This window comes from Pinus tabuliformis, chromosome 5_2 (genome assembly GCF_031772625.1).
Source record: "Pinus tabuliformis cultivar Carrire ecotype Pingquan chromosome 5_2, CPIR1, whole genome shotgun sequence".
Taxonomy (NCBI): domain Eukaryota; kingdom Viridiplantae; phylum Streptophyta; class Pinopsida; order Pinales; family Pinaceae; genus Pinus; species Pinus tabuliformis.
Genome location: NC_142306.1, coordinates 681,396,385 through 681,420,205, shown reverse-complemented (window position 1 = coordinate 681,420,205; position 23,821 = coordinate 681,396,385). Strand labels below are relative to the sequence as shown.

The window sequence follows — 23,821 nt, the reverse complement described above, 5'->3', positions numbered from 1 at the left end:
TTGATGATACATGGTGGGACAATGTCCAATACCTTCTATGGATTACTGATCCAATCTTGACATTGATCGGGATATTTGACACAGATACACCTTGTTTGGGGGAAGTTTATGAAAGCATTGATAGTATGTTGGAAAGAATAAGGGAAATTATCAAGGCAAGTGAAAATGACCCTTTTGAAACCTTCTATTATGAAGTCAAGGACATAGTTACAAAAAGGTGGAGCAAAATGACCACACCATTACACTTTTTGGCCTATGCATTGCACCCTGAATATTATCATTCCAAAATTTTGTCTTTACCTGGTAGAACAGCACCAAACAAAGATACTAAAGTGGTACAAGGATACAAGACAGCCTTGAGGAAAATTTATAGAGATATGGGAGTTACAATGGAAGTATGCCAAGAATTTGGAGGCTTTGTACAATCTACTGGTAGCTTTTCAGATCCAGTAGCTATGGATGATCGAGGGCATATTGATCCTATTACTTGGTGGGGCTTCCATGGAGGGGATGGTATTCATCTCTCCACTCTAGCCACTAAGTTGTTATCACAAGTTGCTAGTTCCTCATCAGCTAAGAGGAATTGGAGTACATATGGTTTTGAATTTTCTAAGTCTATCCGTTAGAAAATTAATCTGTATTCTGCTGATTTATTTCTTCTACTTGTAAATTCTGAACAAGTTATTTAAAACATTTAAATACCGAAATAAACACAATATATTCACAACATCTACAGATCATCAACTGAAAGAAAACAAGCACACAAGTGAGACTGTTATTTTTGGACAAATGTCCCCAGAAAAACCCAATGCGGGAAATTCAATGCAGCTATTCTAAGGGTTTATTATTACGCAGTATTTCCTTGAGTATAATTAGGTGCCTACCCAACTCACTCGACAGAGAAAAATGCACGACAGCAATACCTCTATATTTGGAAACAGGTATTCAGAAAACCTGTCCCACGAAACCCTCTCCGGCAGAACTGAAGCTCAGCGTTGGCCCTTCTGGCCTTTTGCATCAGCCTCCTGCTGATCTGCGTCAACCTCGGGACCCTCTGTGTTAGCCCTATGAGGCACTGCGTAGCCTTTGGGACCCTTTGCGTCACTCCAGCAGCCTTTGCGTTGTCTCTATTGGGCTCTGCGTGGCCTAAACTGACTGCGGCTCTCGCTCTCCCTGCTTCTGCGCTGGTCTCTCAATATTGCCTTCGCCTCTCTGTCTAGTACTCACTGCCCCTCGCTGCTGATCACTGATTCACTTTTGCTTAACAACCCCACTCTAGCAAAATGAATGATTGATCGCTCTGGTGTCTCCTCCAACTGACCCTCAAGCCTCTTCTTATACTTTTCTCGTTGGTCCTTCAACGGTCGAGATTAAATCTCTAACCAACAGCTAAGATTAGATTTGGCTTGATCCATGACTTTTGGAACCTTCTAACCTAGTTTTATATTAATACCCCTTAATATTTGACTTTTCCTAAGTTTAGACTTAGGAACTCCACTAAAAATATTAATTATTTTAATATCTTCCAAACCGAGTACAATCTATCCAAACCATTCCTGGGTCTTGGAGATTTCATGTGCTTTAGCCTCTTCGCCAATTTTCATGGCTAGAGCACATCCAATTCTACCCCAAATAAACACTCCCTCTTAGCGAGGACTGCGCTCTAGTAATACTCCTCACTGAGCATCACTCTCATTATCCAGCACCGGTCCCTGTGCTGATGCTAGGCCTCCCAGCCCAACATCCTTTGCACTGTTGCATCCTGTATTGTTTCCCATGGCCCTGCTACTACCACTACTGCATCCATACGGCAGCTCCCTCTGCATCCATGTTGTTGTTGGTCCATCTTCCCAACGCTGCATCTGCACTGCATCCCCCTCTCATCATGCTACATCGTGTTACTGCACTGCAACTCAATTACTGAGAAGTAAGTAACTAATCCACCCAACTTCTGACATCCCTGTCAGGCTAGAAACACTCCTAATGTTGAAGCTCTCTCTGACACTAACAAGTGCTCCCTCTAATGACCTTTGCATTGCTACAACAACTCCCTGCATCTCTCACCATTACACACATCTCTGTGCCATCTTGCACCGTTGCAACACTCTCGTGCCTCTCGCACTATTGCAGCCTGCTAGCCTCGCGCTGCCCGGGGACTCCTGCACTATAGCACTCTCTGCCGCTTTATCCGCATCCGTTTCTATCAACATCCGCCAGTCCTGCAACTCCTCTTTGGGGCTCCCGTAGCAAGGTATAATCCAAGAGGTTGGGTCCCTCAAGGTTCCTGCCCATCATCGCCTGTAGTCCTCCTGACTACAGCTCGATGTCTCCCCATTTCTTCTCAAGTGGCACATGAGCACTCATGACACAATCACATCCTCCTCGACTTCTTTCTCCGCCTTCGTTGGCGCTGCCTTTGAGTCAGAAGCCTCTCCCTTACTCTTCTTCCTCGGAGACTAGTTCGCATAGTAAACCAGTTCCCCACAATGGAAGCACTTGACCTTGGAGAGATCCTTCGTCTTCCTCTTCTCTTGCTTTCCCGCAGATGCTAGAGCTGCATCCTCTTTCTCTTCCTTCTTGATCCTGACCCCTTTGCTGCTACTTCCCGTCTTGGTCAGTCGTTTGATTTCTTCTTGACGAAGAGCCACCCACAGTTCTTCCCAATCTAGAAGACTCGCCCTGCCCAGCATGCTCTGGACAAATGTCTCCCACTCCTCGGAGACTGCGTTAAGTGCGGTCCTCACCATCAATTCCTGATCCAACATGGCCCCTATGGAAGTCAGTTGGTCATGGATCTCCTTCAACCGACCGAGGAAGATATCAATATGCTCTCCCTTCTGCATCTGGTATGACCTTAGCTGATTCTCCAGGAGCATCTTCCTCTGCACAGAAGTATGCTGGTAGCACGGAAGCACGCTGGTACAATGTCTTCAAAGTGTCCCACATCTCCTTTATCGTTTCCTTCTCGGCAATATGTGGGACCACATGATCCTTGACCCCATCAAGGATGATGCGCTTTGCCTTAGCCATTGCCTCCTCATACCTTTCATTAGCTACTGGTTCAACTGTGATAGCCATTACTCTCAAGGCGCAGCCCTTGATACGATGTCTGTCTAGAATGGACAAGATCTTAGCCTTCCAAACCACAAAGTTGGACGCTCCGTCCAACCTGTCCTGATCTCTCAGCGCATTCACGGCCATCTCTTTGCTCGTTTCTGTCGACTCCTCCGAGTCTCTCTACTTCCTACCTGGAAGTTCTTAGTTCGACTCCTGTTGAGTCTCTCTACTTCCCATCTGGAAGTTCTCAGTTCGACTCCTGCTGAGTTTCTCCACTTCCCGTCTGGAAGTCCTCTTCTTAACTCCCTTTGAGTCTCGATTTCCCTCCTGGAAATCCTTCTGCCAACCATCAAGTTGCCCCTCTCCAATCGTCTGTGCAACTGCAACACTTATCCGGATTCCTTGGCTAGAAATCTACCTCGTCAGCAACTTCCTCTACCTTGGTCTTGCCCTGTTAGGTATTGTTCTAACCACAGTACCCCACCAGTTTTGCTCCCACAAACTGCCCACAACTTCCTTCGCCCCAGCAACTGAAGGACTAAGCCTCTAGGCTCTATGCAATCCCAGCTACAGCAAAAATAGCTCCCTCAACCACTGCGTCAACCCTCCTAGTCTCTGCGTGAGCCTCTCTCTGCCCTCCTCAGCCTCTGCACTGGCCTCTCTCTGGCCCAAACTGATGACGCAGTCCCTCTGCATCAACCCTTCCTCTATTGCTTCTGCAACGATCAACTACTATCACTCAGGACAACTGATTCTGCTGCAAATGCTCTACTTAGTTGATGCCTTTAGCTCTCCTGTGATCTGCAACCACGCTCTCATACCATGTTGAATTTTCTAAGTCTATTCGTCAGAAAATTAATCTGTATTCTGCTGGTTTATTTCTTCTACTTGTAAATTCTGAACAAGTTTTTTAAAACATTTAAATACCGAAATAAACACAATACAGTCACAACATCTACAAATCATCAACTGAAAGAAAACAAGCACACAAGTGACACCGTTATTTTTGGACAAAAGTCCACGAAAAACCTAATGCGAGAAAACCAATGTAGCTATTCTGAGGGTTTATTATGCAGTGTTTCCTTGAGTACAACTGCGTGCCTAACCGGCTCACCTGATAGAGAAAAATACACAACTACAATACCTCTATATTCGGAAACAGGGATTCAAAAAACCTGTCCCACGAAACCCTCTCTAGCACAACTGAAGCTCAGCGATGGCCCTTCTGGCCTTTGCATCAGCCTCGAGACCCTCTGCGTCAGCCCTGTGAGGCACTACACAGCGTTTGGGACCCTCTACGTCACTCCAACAACCTTTGCGTGGATGACGCAGTCCCTCCGGCCTCTGCGCTGTCTCTACTGGGCTCTGTGTGGCCTGAACTGGCTGCTGCTCTCACTCTCCCTAGTTCCGCGTTGGTCTCTCAGTATTGTCTTTGCCTCTCTGTCCAGTACTCACTACCCCTCACTGCTGATCACTGATTCACTTTTTCTTAGCAACCCCACTCTAGCAAAATGAATGACTGATCACTCTAGTGTCTCCTCCAACTGACCCTCAAGCCCCTTCTTATACTTTTCTCGTTGGTCCTTCAAGGGCCGAGATTAAATCTCCAATCAATGGCTAAAATTAGATTTGGCTTGATCCATGACTTTTGGAACCTTCTAACCCAGTTTTATATTAATACCCATTAATATTTTATTTTTCCTAAGTTTAGACTTAGAAACTCCGTTAAAAATATTAATTATTTTAATATCTTCCAAACTGGGTACAATCTGTCCAAACCATTTCTGGGTTTTGGAGATCTCATGTGCTTTAGCCTCTCCACCAATTTTTGATGGCTAGAGCACAACCGATGCTACCCCAAATCAATATATGGCTTTATCCATTCAATAAAGCAAAACACGCTGGGAGCGGCAAGCGCTGAAAATCTTGTGTATGTTCATTCCAACCTCCGTCTTCTATCACATGTTGAACCAGAGCACAAAAAAGGTCCGAGCAGGATGTGGGATGTGGAGCCTAAGATCTCTGACTTGAACTTGACACTAAATGCCATGACTCACCTCAACCTACTTGAGGATATTGTTCCACCACCAGTCCAGCCTACTAATGCAACTTCCTACATTCCAAGACCCCCATCATCTATTCATGATGTAGAGTTGAAATATGCAGAAGATAACGCAGATCCATTTGAGGATATGTAAATGTATTTACTATTATCATTTATGATATTAACTTTTTTGTTACTTTGTATGAGGAAAGATGCATCGTTCAATGTTTCAGTCTTCATATCTATAATATATCTAATGGTTTCAGTTCTAAAAGTTTTGATGGTTTCAGGGAGTAATTGATTTTTGAACTCTAAAGTGTTTTTTAAAATTTTAAAAAAATTATTATATTTTAATTTTTTTGTACGTGGCATATCCTTGCCATATCTGGATCCTGGATTTTCAAAAAACTAGCAGGTCTAGATCCGGATCCGTATCCGTATTCGTATCCAAATCCTGGTAACTTAGACATTTACATTCGATTCTATCATGTATGAGGGTATGAAAATAGCATTTAATCAAGAGCACCAAGCCCTCTATATACCTCAATGTTGGTGGCAGTGATCTTTGAACTCCTCTATTATGACCCTAGTAAAAATGTACCATTACTAAAACAAAATCTTGATTTGACATTTTTTTCTATTTTATTTTAATGCTTAGAGGGTGATATTGATGATGAGGATCCCAATATAGGCAATGATTTTGATGATATGTATCACTAGTTATTTGTTATAGCATGATTTTTTTGGACTCTGGAGGCCGTTTAGAGCCTATTTGTTGATATATTTTTGGTTCAGAGATGGATTGCACTCAATACTATTTTGATTATATGCACTAGCTGTATGATTGAATTTGTATCATCATTATGTAAATGTTTTAATTTCTGAATTCTAAAGAGATTTGAATCTTTGTTTACATTTCATTTTCGTATGTGTAATAATTCACTAATTTGTTAGCGTTATATAACGTGTCCTGTCTCTTGTTTCCAGAGTCGTGTCTCATGTCAGATACTCATATTTTCATCATGTCAGCTGACTTAGTGTATGACACTATCCAACATATATAAATATTAAAAACATTATAACCATTTTGCTAAATCCAAAAGGGTGTTATTTTCAGCGACCATCAACAGAGATGGTCCTAATATTTCTTTAAGTTTCACTGCAAATATTTTCCATATTCTGCACATGGTTTCTGAGATGTGAAACTTCTATGGAGTTACTTATCATGCTTAACAATTTCAAACACTAAAAAGATCTATGCATGCAATGTGGTAAAATTTAATGAGACAAATCACATTAATGCCCATCAATGAATTGATCAAAAAGATGAATGCAAGTATCAACAGACATATATGTGAATAACAGAGAAGAGAGAGATGTATACGTTGTTTTACCATAGGCCTTCCCAATCTCACTGGAAACTGTATCACTAAGCTTTGTGCAAAAACTTGCAACAAATCCCAGCTGCCAAAGATTTCTGAATGTTATCCCACCTAACCCAAAAATGGAGCATAAAGCACATAAGCATCCAGCAGCTCCAGAACCAAAAACACTGCTTGGCCCTCGTCTTCCTTTCCTTTTCTCTGCAACTCCTTCAGCCTCTTTCTGTTTCAGCTTCAGTTTTGTAGCTCCTGTACCCTGTATCACTATTATCATTAAAAATAACTCATATAATATTATATCCCTCAATCCTGATTATCTGAAACGGAATTAAATTAATTTTTTGGGTCCTATGTACATACCACAGAACATCATCTATTACTGACTGTCCATGGAAAATCAAATAATAATAAATCAAACTGGAAAAGGTGTACTCAAAAGAAGTCCCCAGTTATACACACGTGAACAATTTCATGGTGATGATGACAATAACCATATTTCGTTCCAAATTCCAATGTAATGTATCCTCAGCCTTGGTCTGGTCCCACTATCACTAGTTAGCAAAATGGGTTTGGACAGGTGAATTGTTGAATTTTCAATGCACCCAAACAGTTTAAATATTGAACAAAATGGTTCAAAGCATGTTCTAGTTCTAAGTCACTGAGAATATGAGAAAGGGACATGTGTAATCCTAAGTTGCAAGAAGCAACCACCCCACATTTCTGAGCTGAACACACAGAAACTCAGAAATGCTTTTCAAAACTGCCAGAAATGTCCCATATTGTTTTGCAGATGTTTTGGGATTTGGAAGCACAGACGCACACTTCCAATGGGTTCCAGCCTTAATAGATTGTATTTTGGACCAAACAGGGCATGAGTCAGGCCCACAAAAACTCTTAAAGACAGGAAACGAGTGACGAACTCAAGTCTAAAACATTTCCTAAAATGCACTAAATTTCTTGATCATTTTATCAAATTTGCAATATAATGTGCTATTTTCATAAATTATTATTTTTTGTATTTTTCAAATACCTGGTTTCCAGGTTTCCAAAAATTGGGAGTCATGTTTCATAAACTTGTACTAGTTTTCATGTTTCATGCAACTTAGAAAATCCATGAAAATATACAATCAAGAATGAACAAAATGCTGACCTCATTCAATAGTAATGCCACACTACATAAGGGAAGTGGTGTACGTTGTGTAAGTTACATAATTATGATTTTCTAACATCCTTTATTAAATACATAATTGAGTCATATTACGACCTTACCTAGCTTTATTACAATAAGTAACATGACAACAGAAATATGTGATATACATTAACAAAACTCCTAATTATGACTATGATAACATTTAACATCCTCCCACAATGGTCAGATGGCATATAGTTGCTTGTTCTAGAATAAAGACAACTTATCTGGACCAAGCAAGACGTCTCCAGCCTGTGTCTGAGTTCTGATGGCAATTGGCAATTGGAAATGAACTACATGACATGAAAGCAACTAGCATACTAGTCATGCCACCAAACATATTTTTGACCATTCACTCACCAGCCAGATTAGAGTCAATGTTGGTTAAGGATTTCAGCCCTTCTACCATTGATGTAGTCTGGTCGGTCCACTAAACTCGCCTCTTCTACACCTTTGTAGCCTAGAAAATCAAAGTTCTTGTTTTGTTTCCCTGCAAAAGCACCATCCTGCTTCACTATAGAAGCTACTAGTCCCTCACTGAGGGTTTTCTTGTCTTCATCTTTCTAATTCTCATCAACGATAACAGATAAAGAATAATATAGCTACTACTTTGGCTGACCACTCTTCTTCAGTTGAGGTAGCTCCTCCCACCAAACATCCTCGAAGGTGCAATAATACCATTTTGGCATTTCTCCTCTCCTTGGCCCCCCAAACCAGTGCCATTATCTGCATGATTTGAGTCACTCATTGTTGAAATCTCCTTGCACCCCAACTCCAGAAGATTGTCCTTCCTCATGCATATTTTTCTAACACATATCAAGGCTGATTTTTCAGCCATTACACAGCCCCCATTGCTGATTTTTGGATCATATTGTTGATCAAACTCAGGTTGTAAAAGTCCTGATTTTTCATTAATGATGACATCACAATTAAATGTCCCCTTATTAGTAACAATATCAATCAACCTATAGGTTGGCGTTGTTTCACTATAGCCAAAAACATCAAATCCATGCATTTGGCATCTAATTTACTTTGTTTTCCTATAGAACTAAAACATATGCAACAAAACCAAGCACAATGAATTGACTCCACTGAGGCTTTCCTTAAGACCAAGTATCTTCCAGGGTGATTTTGCACTGTGTTTGTTTGAGATCTATTATGCAACTACATTGTAGTATGTATTACTTCTGCCTACTACTTATTAGACACCACCTTATGCTCCAATATGCATCTCCACCACCCATGCAATCTATAATTTCAACTACTCCATTCAGTGGAGGAGAATAATTAGTATACTAACATTGAAACCCTGCCAATTGTCAGAATTCAACAAATTCAGTGGAGCAAAATTCTCCTCCATTATCAGTTCAAACTTCAAAAGACTTTTTCACTTCTGTTGGGCTCCTTTTCAACCACGGCTTTAAAAATCATAAATTTAACAAAGACAGCTCACTTTTTTTTTACGAAGTAAACCCACATTTTTCTTGAAAATTCATCTACAATCTTCAAAAACTACCTGGCACCAAAGACAAAAATGGTATGCATTGGACCACATGTATCAACATGCACCAATTCCAAAACAGTCTTTGCTCTGAGTGAGCTGGATACACAGATATCCGCCAAAATCACTTAGTTCAACATCTATTTAGAAGGTAAGAGGTGACCTAGAGTGGTCAAAGTGTACCTGAAAGGCTAAAGTCAATCAGTAAAAGTGCAACCAATTAAAGCAACAAGGGAACCTCCAAAAACTAGCAATAACTCCATCAAAGGAGGACCAGAGAGTCAATATCCTCTAAAAAGCAGTGAGCTAAGTCTGGGTACCTATCTCTCATGGACACAAAGTATCCCTGTTACCCACCAAAAATTGGTAACACTATAGGAGAAAACTTTTCTCCTATCTTGGACAGCCACGCAACCAGCAGCCCTAGATAATGCACAATTATGAAAATATGCCACATTCCTCCGCCATTTGCACCAGTCATACACCTCTCACCATCCGGCATTCCCCTTGAATATAGGTGGGCTACCACTCAGCAGGTACTTAACCATTTTACAATCAAGTGTTTTTACTTAATGTTTTGGGCATTTTAACATGAATAGAGGGGTGATCTGGATAATTGACTGATCTTGACTGTAAGCTTGTTCTCTCACCTTACCAAGGGGTTAGTCTTCAGCCATAGTCCAGTGGGACCTCCTCTAAGGCCTTAAGGTTATAGGAGGTGCACTACTTGGAAAACTTGGATTGAAGTAGTGTGTCCGTAGCCATTCCATACTTGCCACTTTTCACCTTCCCATGATATCACATCCATCCTTCGAGTTAACTGTTGTCGGTTCATTGGGATTTGGCACCCACATAACCACATATTTGAGTTAGGGGCCACGGCTGAAAATGTTGCCCTAGAGGATGATGTAGCTAAAAGAAATATAAAAGCATAAAATGGCCACAACAAAAGAAAAAGTAAAGTTAAAATGCAAAAGATGGCAGAGACATAATTAGTGTGTGGGCAAAAGCCTAGCATGAGCTCTACCCCCCTCATTAGCCATCACCCAATTCCTAAGCACTAGATGCTCCATCTCATCATAAGGAACTCTTGCATGTGCAAAACTTCATGAGTGAGAAACTAACTCATCTTTAAGGGGTAAATAAATGATATACCATAAAAAGCAAGCTTGGACACCTAAGTTGCACTCCATATAAAAGCATTATCAAAAAAAGTAAAACGCACACCAATGGGGTGGAAAAAGTAGGCTGAGGAAAGGGGTAACTCATGCCTCCACGATTTCTCCTTCCATTACATCTATACACTTCGGATGTGGACCTAAATCAGTTGGTCGCATGGCCATGACACAGTCATGAAGTGTTTCCCCTCTATTGCACTTTATTGTCACTAACACTTATAAACTGAAGGGTTGACCTTGGAAATGTCACCTCCCCTTAGGGGCTAGAAGCTCCTTATAGGGTTGATTACCTAGCCGCTTCTAAAAAGGTAGAGAACACTTTTATGGGACTTGGTCTAGTTAGATATTTGAAGGCAATCCCAGTTTGAAGTCTTACTATGCCCATAACAATTAAGTATGGTCCATTATGATGAATATATGGTCATTGTCACGAATGAGTGGTTGCTTTCATTTGAGTTTAAGATGGTCTCGCTAGGTGGTTTACATAGAGCAGCAAAGACCTTGAGGGCACACTAATAATTCCATGCCTACTCCATATGATGCCCAGGTTGTGCTACACTTCCAGAGAGCAAGATGACCTTGCAAATGCAATGTCAAACTTCCACAACAAAGTGTTGAGCACTTTGATGATCCTCACAGTTGATTGACACCCCAAAGCACCCTCAGACGCTGAAACAATGAGCTCACTTTGGTTAGCATTGGAGATTCTTGATGACGTACCCAGCGGACCCAACATGCCCCCATGTTGGCCTTGACACTGTTTGATGGCCATGCCTTGATCCAAAGTATAGGTCATGATTATCATCCTCAAGATGATTAAGGAGGGCTTTGTACTACCTCATGGAGCCCAAAGCACCCTCAGACGCTGAAGCCTGAAACAATGAGCTCACTTTGGTTAGCATTGGAGATTCTTGATGACGTACCCAGCGGACCCAACATGCCCCCATGTTGGCCCTGACACTGTTTGATGGCCATGCCTTGATCCAAAGTATAGGTCATGATTATCATCCTCAAGATGATTAAGGAGGGCTTTGTACTACCTCATGGAGCCCCAACACTAGAGAGAAACGACACCATGTTGTCTTAATGGCACCCATGGAGATGGCACAAGGCCCCAAAGTTGGCTTTTGAACACATGGAGATGTTTTGAGGCTTGATTTGAGGATTCTTCCTCAATGCATGTTGATTATGATTGTTGGAGATCTATCTAGCCGATATTTCACACTATTGGAGCCTTATTAGCCCTAAAAGGGCATGGCGTCATGTTTGGAGAGGAATTTTGGCTCACATGTGTGGGAAATTAGTGGCTTATGTTGTTATGTTGAGCTATTGGGTTGGCTTGTAACCCACTTACTTAATATTTACTCAAAATCAAACTTGTTATACGGCTTTTAGATGAATTAATGGATGTGATAAACCTCATATAAATGGAGGATCACTCCATTCTTATTTTTTATCATCACTTGTGGACTTCAGCCTCCTTTAGAGAGCTCAACTTAGCCTTGTTGTAACTCACTACTTGTAGAGATGTGATCTTTTTGGAGCTATCGCTATTAGGGACTAATTCGTGTGTTGGTGATGTCTTTTTAGGATTGAAAGAAGGCAATTTCTTGGAAAAATTATAAGTGTTATTGCATATTTTTAACAGTTTTTCATGTGATGAATATATGGCTAGGGTTTTTCTTGTTCCATGTCTAAATGCATATCTTTATTGGAAAATATTGCTTGATCATTGCATGTTAAATGTTTTCCTTGAATGCCATAGAGGACCTCCTAGAGAGATTTCCTCTACTTAATTTCTCCCCTCATGAAAAAATAGCTAAGGTTTGCAAGTGAAAACTAGGGTTTCCCCCCTTACTCCAAGCATAGATTTGATTTTTTTTTAAGTTTAGCCCTAAATATTCCATCACCCAAGTAGGGATAGGCACTGGGAATCCTTGTGGTGGTCAAAAATCTTAAGACATTTTTTCTTCCTTATCTATTTTTTAAGCCCTTTAAGGCAAGCCACTATGGCTAGGGCATAAGGTCGAATTCAACTAGGGCTCTTAATAGATGAATGTTGAGGCTTTTCTAGCTTGAACTCAACTTGGATGATCTTTTACACTCAAAATATATCATTTTCCATGGTTGAAATATAGCCCTAATAGGGTTGACGTCATCAACCTTAGGTAATTTGAGCCCCAACAAAACCCTAACTTTACTCGAGGCTTCAATTTGGGGCTTAAATTGAAGGTTTGCCCCCTGCTTTAAGGTTTGAAGGTGTAGCAGCTCGATTTACATCTTGGAGCAGACCAAGGTCTCTATGAGTGATCTTCTGGTTAGATTGAGGTTCTGTGGGCCAAGGCAATTGAATGAGATTGGACATCACCTCTTGAGCTAAGCCCCGAATCATTCAGAAGGGTCTGGAGCTGAAGAACCCCCCCCCCCCCAACATGGGCATCCTGTAGCAGGAGTTCAACACTCTGTGTAAGGTCGAATCATCCTAAGGACTTCAAGAGATAGCATTTTGGGACAGTAGCCCTTTTTTGTGGTTTTTTTAAGAGTCGAGGTTGATCTGAGGCCCTTACGAAGGACAGAAGTTGGACGAAGTGCTTAGAACCCTCGTTGAAGGTGGAGATAGGGTTTGAGGAGTTCCAACCAACAGGTCGGCATTAGAACACCCACATCCTCACTCTTGAATTCAATCACATCATGGACAAATTTGTAGCAGAGCAGAGAAGGGTCCGTTCTATAGTTAGATCCTAATTTTTTGGTTAGGTCTGAATTACACGGTATAGTTTGGAATTAGAAAAGTGTCAAAATCCTGTTGAACTCTAGATTTTGAGAACAATTGAAATTTATATTTGTATTAGTTGGATTATCTGGACAGTGAATACTGTAATTGTTTCGTTGAACCATAATGTTATGTTGTATTGTTGATTGTGGATACTAAAGAATATATTTTGTACTAGAGCTGTTTATCTTGTGAATTGCAAAGATGTTGAATAAAACCTAGCTGTGCAAGAATTCCTAGGGCAAAATTACCCTAGTCTGTCACACAACAAGATGAAAACTATATGATATGCCATTGAAGCAACCTCCACCAATGGTGAAAACATGACCAATCCATCTGATATGTTGAAAGGAGCACAAAAGTCGTGACAAACTAATCATGCCGAGTCATTCTCCATAACTGCCACGTTCTCCACTGGTTGGCCAAGGGTCATATAAACCATAATGATAGCACCATGATAATGCCCATGATCTGCAGTTGGTGCATAGGAAGTCCATAAGTGTCATCCTATAAGGTGCCATGCAAATGATCCTTGGACACCCAATACAATATGGTCTAACAATAGACTTCAACATGGGGACATGCACTCTTCTTGGTGTTAACGGCCTCCACCCACTGTTATTATGCACTCCCAAGAAGAGTGCGTGTCCCCATGGGTTGAGGTCGTTCCCACCAAACTAAAGGTAACTGATCCTAAAGCGTACCTGATTCCTAAAGAGTTGCACAAACATGTGCTTAACAGGACTTCAAGAAAGAATGCGGGATCTGCAGGGCATGCACATTTGTGATGTAGAAGGTAGTCTTTATGTTTTCCTTATTAAAAGAGTCAGAAAGTTTCTAATAACGAAGCTGAAGCCTGAAACTAGAGAACTCCTCTAGAGGTTCAAGCTTGCAAAAGAGGAACCACTTTTGATATGATTAGAGGCCACTCCTTCGAGGGATGAAGCTCTTCTCAGAATCCCCCTGCTGCCTCGAAAATGATTATAGACCACTCGGCTGACTTGCTCTCTTCATTCTGACTCCGCTTGCTCAAATCTGTCTTCCTTTGCAGGCCTGTTCTTTAAGTTGTAGGGTTCATCCTCATGTAAAAACGTATTTCGTATTTATTTCCGACTCGGTTCTTTCCTCGAAGGCCAACCATCTAGGGACAATCAAAGCTTGTTAAGAAAGCTTTTAAAAAGGCAATTCAGCAAATTACCATACAGGCATCTGCATTTTTAAACCCTGATGCAAGAAACCAAATAACTCCTTTCAAAATACACAGATTGCCCATGTACATTGTACACAGTTACAAAAAACCATTGGGTAGATGCTAACGCAGAAGTGGCTGTGAACTTAGAACCTGTCGTATTGGTTACCAATGATTTGGGTTAGCCATTGATTGGAATGTCATCACTGGTATAATCATTTTCTTAATTAATACTGTGGCCTGTTATTGTCTAAATCTGTCAACTTGTGACAACTTTACTGTTCTTTTTTCAGCCTAAAGAAGCACAGAATATATATAAAACTATGTTACCAGAAACCTGACCAGGAGCAATGTATTTAAAACTATCTTACCAGAACCTGACCAGAAGCAATGTATCTAAAATTATGTTACCAGAAACCTAACCATGAGCAATATATCTTAAACTATGTTAACAGAAACTGACCAGAAGTAATGTATATGAAACTGTCTCCAGGAAATTGACGAGGAGAAACGTAAATAAAACTCTGTTACAGAAACTTGACCAGTCAATGTATTTAAAACTATGTTACCCATCCTATCTTAAAATTGCATTAGTATATTAATATTATTAATCAATTTTACATGTATAATATTATATATACTGGGGGGGGTTCACATCCTTATTGCCATAAACCCTCTGGCCCGATTTCTCATTTGGTTCCCATTTTGTGTTCCCATTTCTGGTGACATTTTTAAAGGGTGCACACATAGTAAAAAAATCCATTTTAACTCTGGATTTATTAAATACAAGAGGAATAAAAAAGAAATTGAGATGCAAATCTCTTTGTGCTTAAAGATTCTCACTTAAGATGGATCTACCCTTATGTGTATGTGTGATGGATCTACATTAAATCCAATGTTATAAGGGGTTAGCTCAACCAGTTATCACTAATGTTGTTGGGCATTTGGCTACTTCTGTGCAAGCAACTGTTGGTCTGAATCCATGTGAGGCACACTAGTCAATGCTACTGGGTTTACTAGGGATGTCATCCACGACTGCAGGGAAGCATCCTTGGGTTTCCTAGTACATTTTCTTTAGGGTAAAAAATGTGCATGTGTACCCCAAGGTGTTAGCTGAACCAATTGTGGCCAATGTTGCTGGGTGTCTGGCTAGTTCCATGTTAACAGTTGCACAGTTCAAATCCCCTGAGTTAGATGCACTAATATATGCCAGAGAGGTCCTTTGGGTTCCCAGCCAGGTTTTCCTTGGAAAGGCTAACCTAAAATACTTATTTATCGTTATTATTGTATTAGTTTCTTAAAATACCATATGTTAAATATCAGGGAAGGAGACTAAATATCTCTCATATTGGGCCGGGCTGTCAAGGCACAATGAAGAGCTTTCAGTCAGTGACCCCAGATTTTAAAATGTATACCAATAGAGCACTTCCAAACTCCATATTTGCAACATCAGATTTCAGAAAATTAAATCGTCAGGCTCGGGCTAAACATTTTGTGTGTAAAATTATCGAAATAGGACCAATTAAGCACAATTTTGGGGGAAAATGATAAAAACATTTTAATTACAATTAAGGAAAAATGAAAAAAAAAAACAAAAACAAAAAAATCTACAAGAAACACAAAGAATCATAATAAATAAAACACTGAAGAAAATTTTAAAAACAAATCACAGATACACAAATTAACAGAAATAAAGAAATGCTGCAGAAAGCATAGATGTGCAAATTTACTCACAATAAGATAATAAATAACGACGGCGAAAAACCCTCTGCTTCCAAATGCCCTCCATGATAAGCTCCCCAGCAGGAACGCGGCCCCAATGCCAGGAGTCGTGAGACCGACGAAAAGTAACGGAGAACCCGCCAAAAATATGAGAGTGTTGCTAAGTATAGCGGATTCCCATGTTGGCGGAGACAACTGAAATGCGCTAACTGCCTCCGACAAAACCCCCGGCAATTGTAGCCCGGCGTTGACCGATGTCATTGGGAGTCTTCTGGTGTTTGAAAAATTCTCTCGCCTGCGCAGAAGCTTTCTTAGGGCATAAATTGAAGGCTTTAGTACAGGGGGATGGGAAGAGATTCGAACTGGCGACCCGGGAAGCAGGTATAAGAGGACCATAACTAGGACTGGCGAAAACTATGTAATTGACTGTTTCAACTGGCGAACATATTCTGGCGTAAACTATGTAACTGAATGTTTCAACTGGCGAACATATTCTTCCACGTTGACGGAAATAAGAATTAAAAAAGCGTTGTTTGCTTCTTGTGGTGATTATTCTAGACTGCTATATTTTTATTCTTGGTTTCTCTTTTAAGGTTTCTTTTTTAATGGGTTTGTGTTCTCTTGGTTCAATATAAAATTCAAGATATAAAACAATATGAAATTCCTTTAAAAATCTCAAATAAAGGATTTTTTTATCCAAGAAAGTCGCTCGAGGAAAGTCCTGGGCACCATTCTGTATTTTAAAAACTCCAAAATTTAATTAAACATTTATTTGACCATTAAAAAAATTGTATTTTCCGCTCTCGTTGAAATTATTCAACAAGCAACCATGCCAATCTTTGTGATCCTTCTTCGACCTTCGAATTCAATCACAGTGTTAACGAGCCGGAGGGCAATATTCGAATTCAGTCACAGTGTTAACGAGTCGGAGGGCAATATCGCTCTGATATTTAAAAAAATGAATGAAGACTAGATATAGTCCATGGGATTATTAGCTTTCATATTTTGAAAAAATGAATGAAGAGTAGATATAGTCCATGGGATATTAGTTTTTTTGTTTTTTTTTTGCGTTTTGCAATTCAATATTTTTATTATTCAAATTAATAATGAGTTGACCCAATCAGTGTCCTCACTCCTCACTGAAAAGACAATGCCAAGGAACCAATGTTAACATACTTTTGTAACTGTCTCTAATGTCTCTGAAACCATCACATTCCAAAATGAAATGTTTTTCCGATTCCACTGCCCCAGAAATGCAAAAAGTACACACTCACTCTTCCCAAGCTTCTTTAGGTCTTTTCCACTGACCTGTTTCGCACTGTAGTTGATGCAAGTTGGTTCTTAATTGAGCAATAAGAATCTTTTCTCTCCATGGAATGCTAACTCCAATGTACTCTTTCTGTTGGAGACACACGTGGGGTTGAATTCTTGAACATAATCCTTATTCTTTCTACCCAACTCTTTTCCCCATATATGCTTACAAAACTTCTAAATCCTTATAATATCACTGGACAAACTAGAGCCCACTAAGCCCAAAAAGCACTTTAATTGTTTCTCTCCTCAAGCAACCATATCAAACTTCAAGAATCCTCTTATAGTCTTCAATGTCATTGCAGGGCTCAAAAACAATATTGTTTTAATACCATTATTGGTGGAAAAGAGGGTATCCATATACAAGATAAATACAAGAGAAGGGACATAATATAAAACATTGTATTAATGTCGTTACAAAGGTACATCATGTGGCTAGGTAGACATAGGCTACCCATGCAAAACTTACATATCACACTTTTTCAATTATAAAATATGTTAGATACGTCATTTATAGTATTGATATTTATAAGGGTCAATAAGTGAATTCACAAAATGAAATCTCACCTAAATTCTAAATTAGTTTCTTCACGAGTGTGCAAGAGAGAAATAGTTCTAGTGCACCAGAGAGAGTGTGTAAAAGCTAAGTACAAGTGTGTGAACATAAATGCATAAGAGCACCCAAGAGAAATTGTTAACTACAAGAGAAAAAATGCCAAGTAAAAGTGTCCTTATGCTTATCACACTTTGCATGATAGATCAAGAAGATCATAAGATGAGATGATATAAATGAGACTTGAGTTTATTATTTATACAAAACTCGAGTTAGGCATCCTCTGAAGAGGGGTTATAGGCCCACATAACAAAGGCACACACCCCAAGTGGGTTATTGAATCTGCAACTCAAACTCGACTAGGTCGGCCTTAACCACAAACCTAATATACAATAAATACAACTTTAACTATAATTACAAGTACATAATTACACATGTGAATGGGTCGTGACCACATTTATTAATTACACCAATATTTCCAACACACAAAATACTAGTGCCATTATAGTGCCTTAACCACCTAACACTAGTATTAACTGCATGTTGGTCACATATTACTAATAATCACATTAAATGTGCAATTCATATAACTTACCAACATAGGTACACTGACACATGTATACATATTTATTTGAGTGTCACTATTATCTAAATCTAACCAGATCTAATCTAATGATTTTTATTCTTGCAAGGGTGAGATTCAAGATAGAAACCTAAATTTTCACTTCTTAAGCACCCAAATTCTAAAGTGTCTTTCAAAAGCACACTAATAATAAAGCCACATAATTGAGGCCCCATTAGTGTCATTGACCATGGGACTCCAAACACCTACAAATGCTCATGTTGTTTAATGAATGACCCTAGGCCGACCCGTCTGGCAAACAATAAGAATCCATTAGCTAAGCCATTACATGCCTCTGTACAAGGCAAGACCAAGCATGGATGCCATGGCTAAATAGTGGAAAGTAGTTTGTGTTTGCCTTTCATTATGTCCTTGAGCTTCTTATCCTTTAAAATAATAAAAACCTAAAAGATTCCTATGTCCTTTAACTTCTACAACCCTAGAGATTGTTTAACCTATGGTTTCCTTGTTCATATAAAAAAATTATTTTAGTTATTTATATAAACAATTAAAGATAACAGCTAAATTATAAGTTTAGGGAAATAGCGAAAGTAGCTACTATATATAAGTCAATTAGGTGTAATTCAAGTGGTTATTACTCACCCCATCTAGGTTCAAATCTTACTTTGCAACATGTTTGCTGCTAATGAATTGATTTTGATGAGTTATAAATGACATATTCATGAGTTGTTGACATGGTCTTGTGCATTCAAGAATCTATGGTTTACCTTGGGTACTACCACAAGAATGAGGGGAAGTACCTGGGTCATTATGTGTCATTACAAATTTGTCCACAAATTAGAACCCTTAGTTTCTTTGTGTAGATAAAAAAGAAGTTGTTTACTCTACATATTTTAGTATGATTGTGATTGACTCCATGCCTAGACAATTTATATTATACATCTTCCATCCCTGTTTAAAGTAGAAGCGATAAAATTACATTTAGCTCAATGTCTAAAGACAGCGAAACCATAAAGATGTATATATTATGGCTCATGTTTTATTTGGGAGTTGTGATTGTGGTTAATTAGATGATAGAGACACCCAAGTTTACCATTCACATTTTTATTTTGGGAAGGCAAAATGTTTTCATGGGCTCTGAAGAAGTGACCACATGTTTGCCATTGGCCATTGTGCACCCTCAAATTATTACAAATTTGTCAACAAATTAAAGCCCTTAGTTTTTTTCTTGTAGATAAAAATGAAGTTATTTACTCTACATATTTGAGTATGATTGTGATTGATTCTATGCCTAGAAAACTTATGCTATACATCTTCCATCACTTCAGGATAAATAGGATAGGATGTGAGCCTCTCATCCAAGTATTCTCACATTAAAAATAGTGCCTGGTGCCTCAATGAGGTATATACCTACAAAAGAGATCAAGATTATTAAAATAAAGAACTAGCTCACATAACCTTCACTGCAAAAGTGGCTCATGGATTCATAATTACAACCTTAAAGGTAAAATGATGTGCAACTTTAGACGATCAAATCATGGTTGGTAACAAAGAATACACATGATCAAATCATGGATGGTCGTAAGACTAGAAATGTCATCTTGTTAGCAAAATTTGTAATAGACACAACAATAATCAATTTGCAATAAAGACATTTTTTGATCAATTAATCACTACAATGATCACTAATAAAGAGTACAACATAAATGGACAAAATGTTGCAATCAAACCAATTCGATCTTCCCATCACTAATAAGGTAGGTTGGTCTTCTTCCAAGTTCTATTGTAAAATTAGAGGTTGTTTGAGAAAGAGTTTCACACTTAGACAATTTATTGAACAGATTTTGCCATTTATTATAAATAAAAAGATGACGGAATTGTTATTTAACAATTATAGAATATCATTTATTAAAAATGGAACTTGAAACTTGAAAACTTTATTTAAGAAAAAATGCATTGGAATTATGTTGAAGAATTTCGACAAAGGAATAAAGGATATCATAACTATTCAAAGAAAACAAGCAATGAAGTCCATAGAGTCCATAGTCAAATAAAACCATTCATAACAACATTATATTTTTTGCAAGTGTGTATGCAATTTTCTTTTTGTAGGTAGCCTTTGTATTGCAATAGAAGAGATTCAAATCAATTTAGCAAAATTGCTACATTTGGCCTACCACTTTGGAAACCATAGTAGAGGTAGTAAAGTAGAGAGTCAAGAACTTGCGAAATTAGAGGAGAGTCCATGAAAATAGAGACCAAAACCAATTTTTCCCCACGCAGGGGGAAACCAACAATAAGAGACAACAATAGAAGCCTTGCTTAACTACAGAGTCTATCGTCAAAAGAAAATTTGGCTTGGCATGAAAATAAACAAAACATAACTGTAGCTCTGAAGGCTAGTTGGCAAAATCAAAGCTGAGAGAATGTTGCATGGAATAGTAGCATCATGATGATATAGAAGTATCCAGGTTAATTGGTTATTCCTCAACCTTGCATGGTGGAGGAGCCAGAGAGTTGGGTGGAGAACCCATCTCTAATTGGGTCAGTCAATCTTCCACGTTAAGCATACGGTCATGGAGTTCATCTAACTTTATGTAAAAGATTAGATTAAATTGTCTTCTATCCCAAGTTTTTCCAAGTCATCACTTGACATGCCAATATAAATCAACAGTATGCAAGTAATGGTTTTGATGGTCGCGTGAATTACCTGTCTTTGGAACCTAAGGAGCAGTGGTTGACATGATGTCGAAATCAAGAGTGACATGTCGTTCATGATGGATTTCTTCCTCCACTAATCAAATTTCCTCTTGTATGTCTAGTGGCACACTGGCATGAAAGCTATGAGCCGAGGATTCTGCTCGAAGACGCGCCCTAGAATCCGCTAAAGCTCCATGACCTCTAATGTTGCGCATATAGCGAGCTCTCTCATGCATCATGGCTACCAGAGGCATCAGGATGTTAGACAGACTCGGATTGAGGTGAGAGGGGAGTTGCATAAGGTGGCCATGTAAGAGGAAAGTCATTACAATTTGCCAGTTAGGTTGTACTGGCGTCAAACAAGGGACCATGCCCTCCCCTTCTAAAAAAGTTGACAACTTGGGGGGGGAGCTTATCAACAAGGACAAGAGACAACCCACCCAGGGGACCAGGAAAGAGTCCAGGCACATGGTGGGAAAAGACAAGAGCTGGAGGAAGCGACAAAGGAGAGCGTTAAGGCAAAACCACCAACTTGAAACAAAAAGCATGTTGTGGAGTGAACAATATGGCTGACGCATATGACATACATTTGCCTAAGGGCCTCGGCCTCCCACCTTGGAAGGTGAGGCTCCTTAAATGTGCCTTGAGGGAGATACATGTGTAGAAAGTGGCAGTAGGAAAGCACGAACCCAGCCCCATTTATTTCATTGTTTGCCACCCCCATTGTGGTAGTGTATGCAATATATATATATATATATATATATATATATATATATATATATATATATATATATATATATATATTATTTGCATTATTTTTCTAAAGCTTTGTATTTGAAAACTTTAGAAACACAATCAGAACAACTTTTTGACTTTGGTATGTAAGCTTAGTTAAATTTGTATGAACAAACAACATGGTAGAGTTGAAATTTAATTATTTTTTTATATTGAAAAGTTAGAAATATAATAAGAAAAAAACAAGTTTTTAATATAATGAATTTGTGTAACAATATATTAGAGTTAAAATCTTTAATATGTTGAATTTGTGTAATAATAATACATTAAAGTTTAAAGTAATTGTGTTGAAAGGTTTTCTAGCCCACTATGGGGGATATATTGTAGTGATTGTAAATGAGTGTAAACATTTAAATGTCGACTTAATATGGGAGAGAAGTTGTCGTGTTCATAAAATAAAGAATTAGTTAAAAAATAATAATGATTTACATTCGCAACCATGATATTTCAAATTAGATAATTAATAAACATATAAAAACTTAATAAACTGAGAGGAGGGGCTCCGCCTCAGGGATGGCAAAGCGGAGACAAGGGAAAAAAAACTGCACCCCAGCACCAACCCAAGGGAGGTTTATCCTACAAAAATATTTTACAGGGCAGCAGAGACCTAGGGTCCTCTCCAGATCAAGGCGGTCACATACCCAGGCCATACATAGTAGATCAGTCAGAGCAAACCCCAGCCTTAAATTTAGATTCTACAGGGCTTGATGATTTTGTAAAGTCCTATGAAACGCAAGCTCTCATTTGCCGTTTCAACAGCTTTTGGCCTAAACCCATGGATCTATTCCATTGGATCTTCACCAGCTGGACCATGGAATGTGATATTCATCTATGCTCAAAGGGGTTTTTTATAGTAAGATTTACATCAAAGGAAGTCAGAGATATAGTCATTAGTGCAGGGCCATGGTTTTGGGGAACATCGGGGCTGTTTATGACCCCATGGTTTCCATATTTTGATCCAAACAAAATGACTGTAACCAAAATGCCGGTCTGAGTTAGACTATACAATCTTCCTCTGCATTTCTGGAATGAACGAGTCTTGGAAGGCATTGGGAACAACATAGGGAAATATATCAAAACAGATCTGGAAAGGATTGATGAAAGGATCTACACTTTCGCACGTATTTGTGTGGAAGTAGATTTAAGTAAAGGGTTGCTGGACAATATAAGGCTGATCTACAAACAACAAAACTGGTTGCAAGTCCTAGATTATGAAAACACCGCTTTCAGGTGTAGGCTCTGTAGGCAGACAGGACACTTACAAAGCTCATGTCCAGAAGCCAAGAGTAAAAAGAAGCAGAAAGGGAAGCAGAGGAAAGGATGGCAATTCTCACCCCCAGATTCAGAGGACGAAGAATCAGAAGCAGCGGAGGAGGAGATCCCTGCAGAGAAGACCGAGGCAGCTCAAGAAATGGAGGAACAGAAAGGAACCACATCCGACAACAAGGCAAAGATGACAAGCGTGGATCCCAGCATGGGAGGCACCAAACGACATCACCACTCAGATACTTCAGATTCAGACAAAGAAACTGGCCCACAGAATGCAGAAACACAGATAGTCATTGCTTCGATCGAGCCCACTCAAGGAGAGTGGCGTAAGGTCGAAAAGAAAAAGGGGAGAAAAACTTGAAGCGTGAGTCTAACTCACTGCCGGAATTTCAGTTTTTTGTCTCTTTCTTCCTCTCTTCTCTCTTCTCTTTTCTTATTCTTTTTGCACGTTAGTCTTCTAACGTTGCGTGGGGTGCGAAAGCACTCGAGCCCTTGCGGCAGCTCACAGAATGCTTCATTGCATCAACTAGTGTAACTTTTCATTATCTTTTTAATAAAAAGTTACCGTTTTTTTC

The 23,821-nt window shown here is 39.2% G+C and overlaps 1 protein-coding gene across 2 annotated transcripts in view; it reads right to left on the bottom strand.

The window, feature by feature from the left end:
- LOC149160948 (integral membrane protein (Protein of unknown function DUF92, transmembrane)) overlaps positions 1–23,821 on the bottom strand; it is a 122,792-nt gene that overhangs the window by 48,274 nt on the left and 50,697 nt on the right. The window contains exons 1-2 of one of the 2 annotated variants that reach the window (XM_089436841.1): positions 16,048–16,653; positions 6,486–6,739 (exon numbers count right to left, since the gene is read on the bottom strand). In XM_089436841.1, coding sequence (XP_089292967.1) covers positions 6,486–6,739; positions 16,048–16,431 — 638 coding nt within the window. In that variant the 5' untranslated portion in view covers positions 16,432–16,653. Of the gene's footprint in view, positions 1–6,485; positions 6,740–16,047; positions 16,654–23,821 lie in introns of those variants that run through there. The other variant, XM_089436842.1, reaches the window with a different exon arrangement.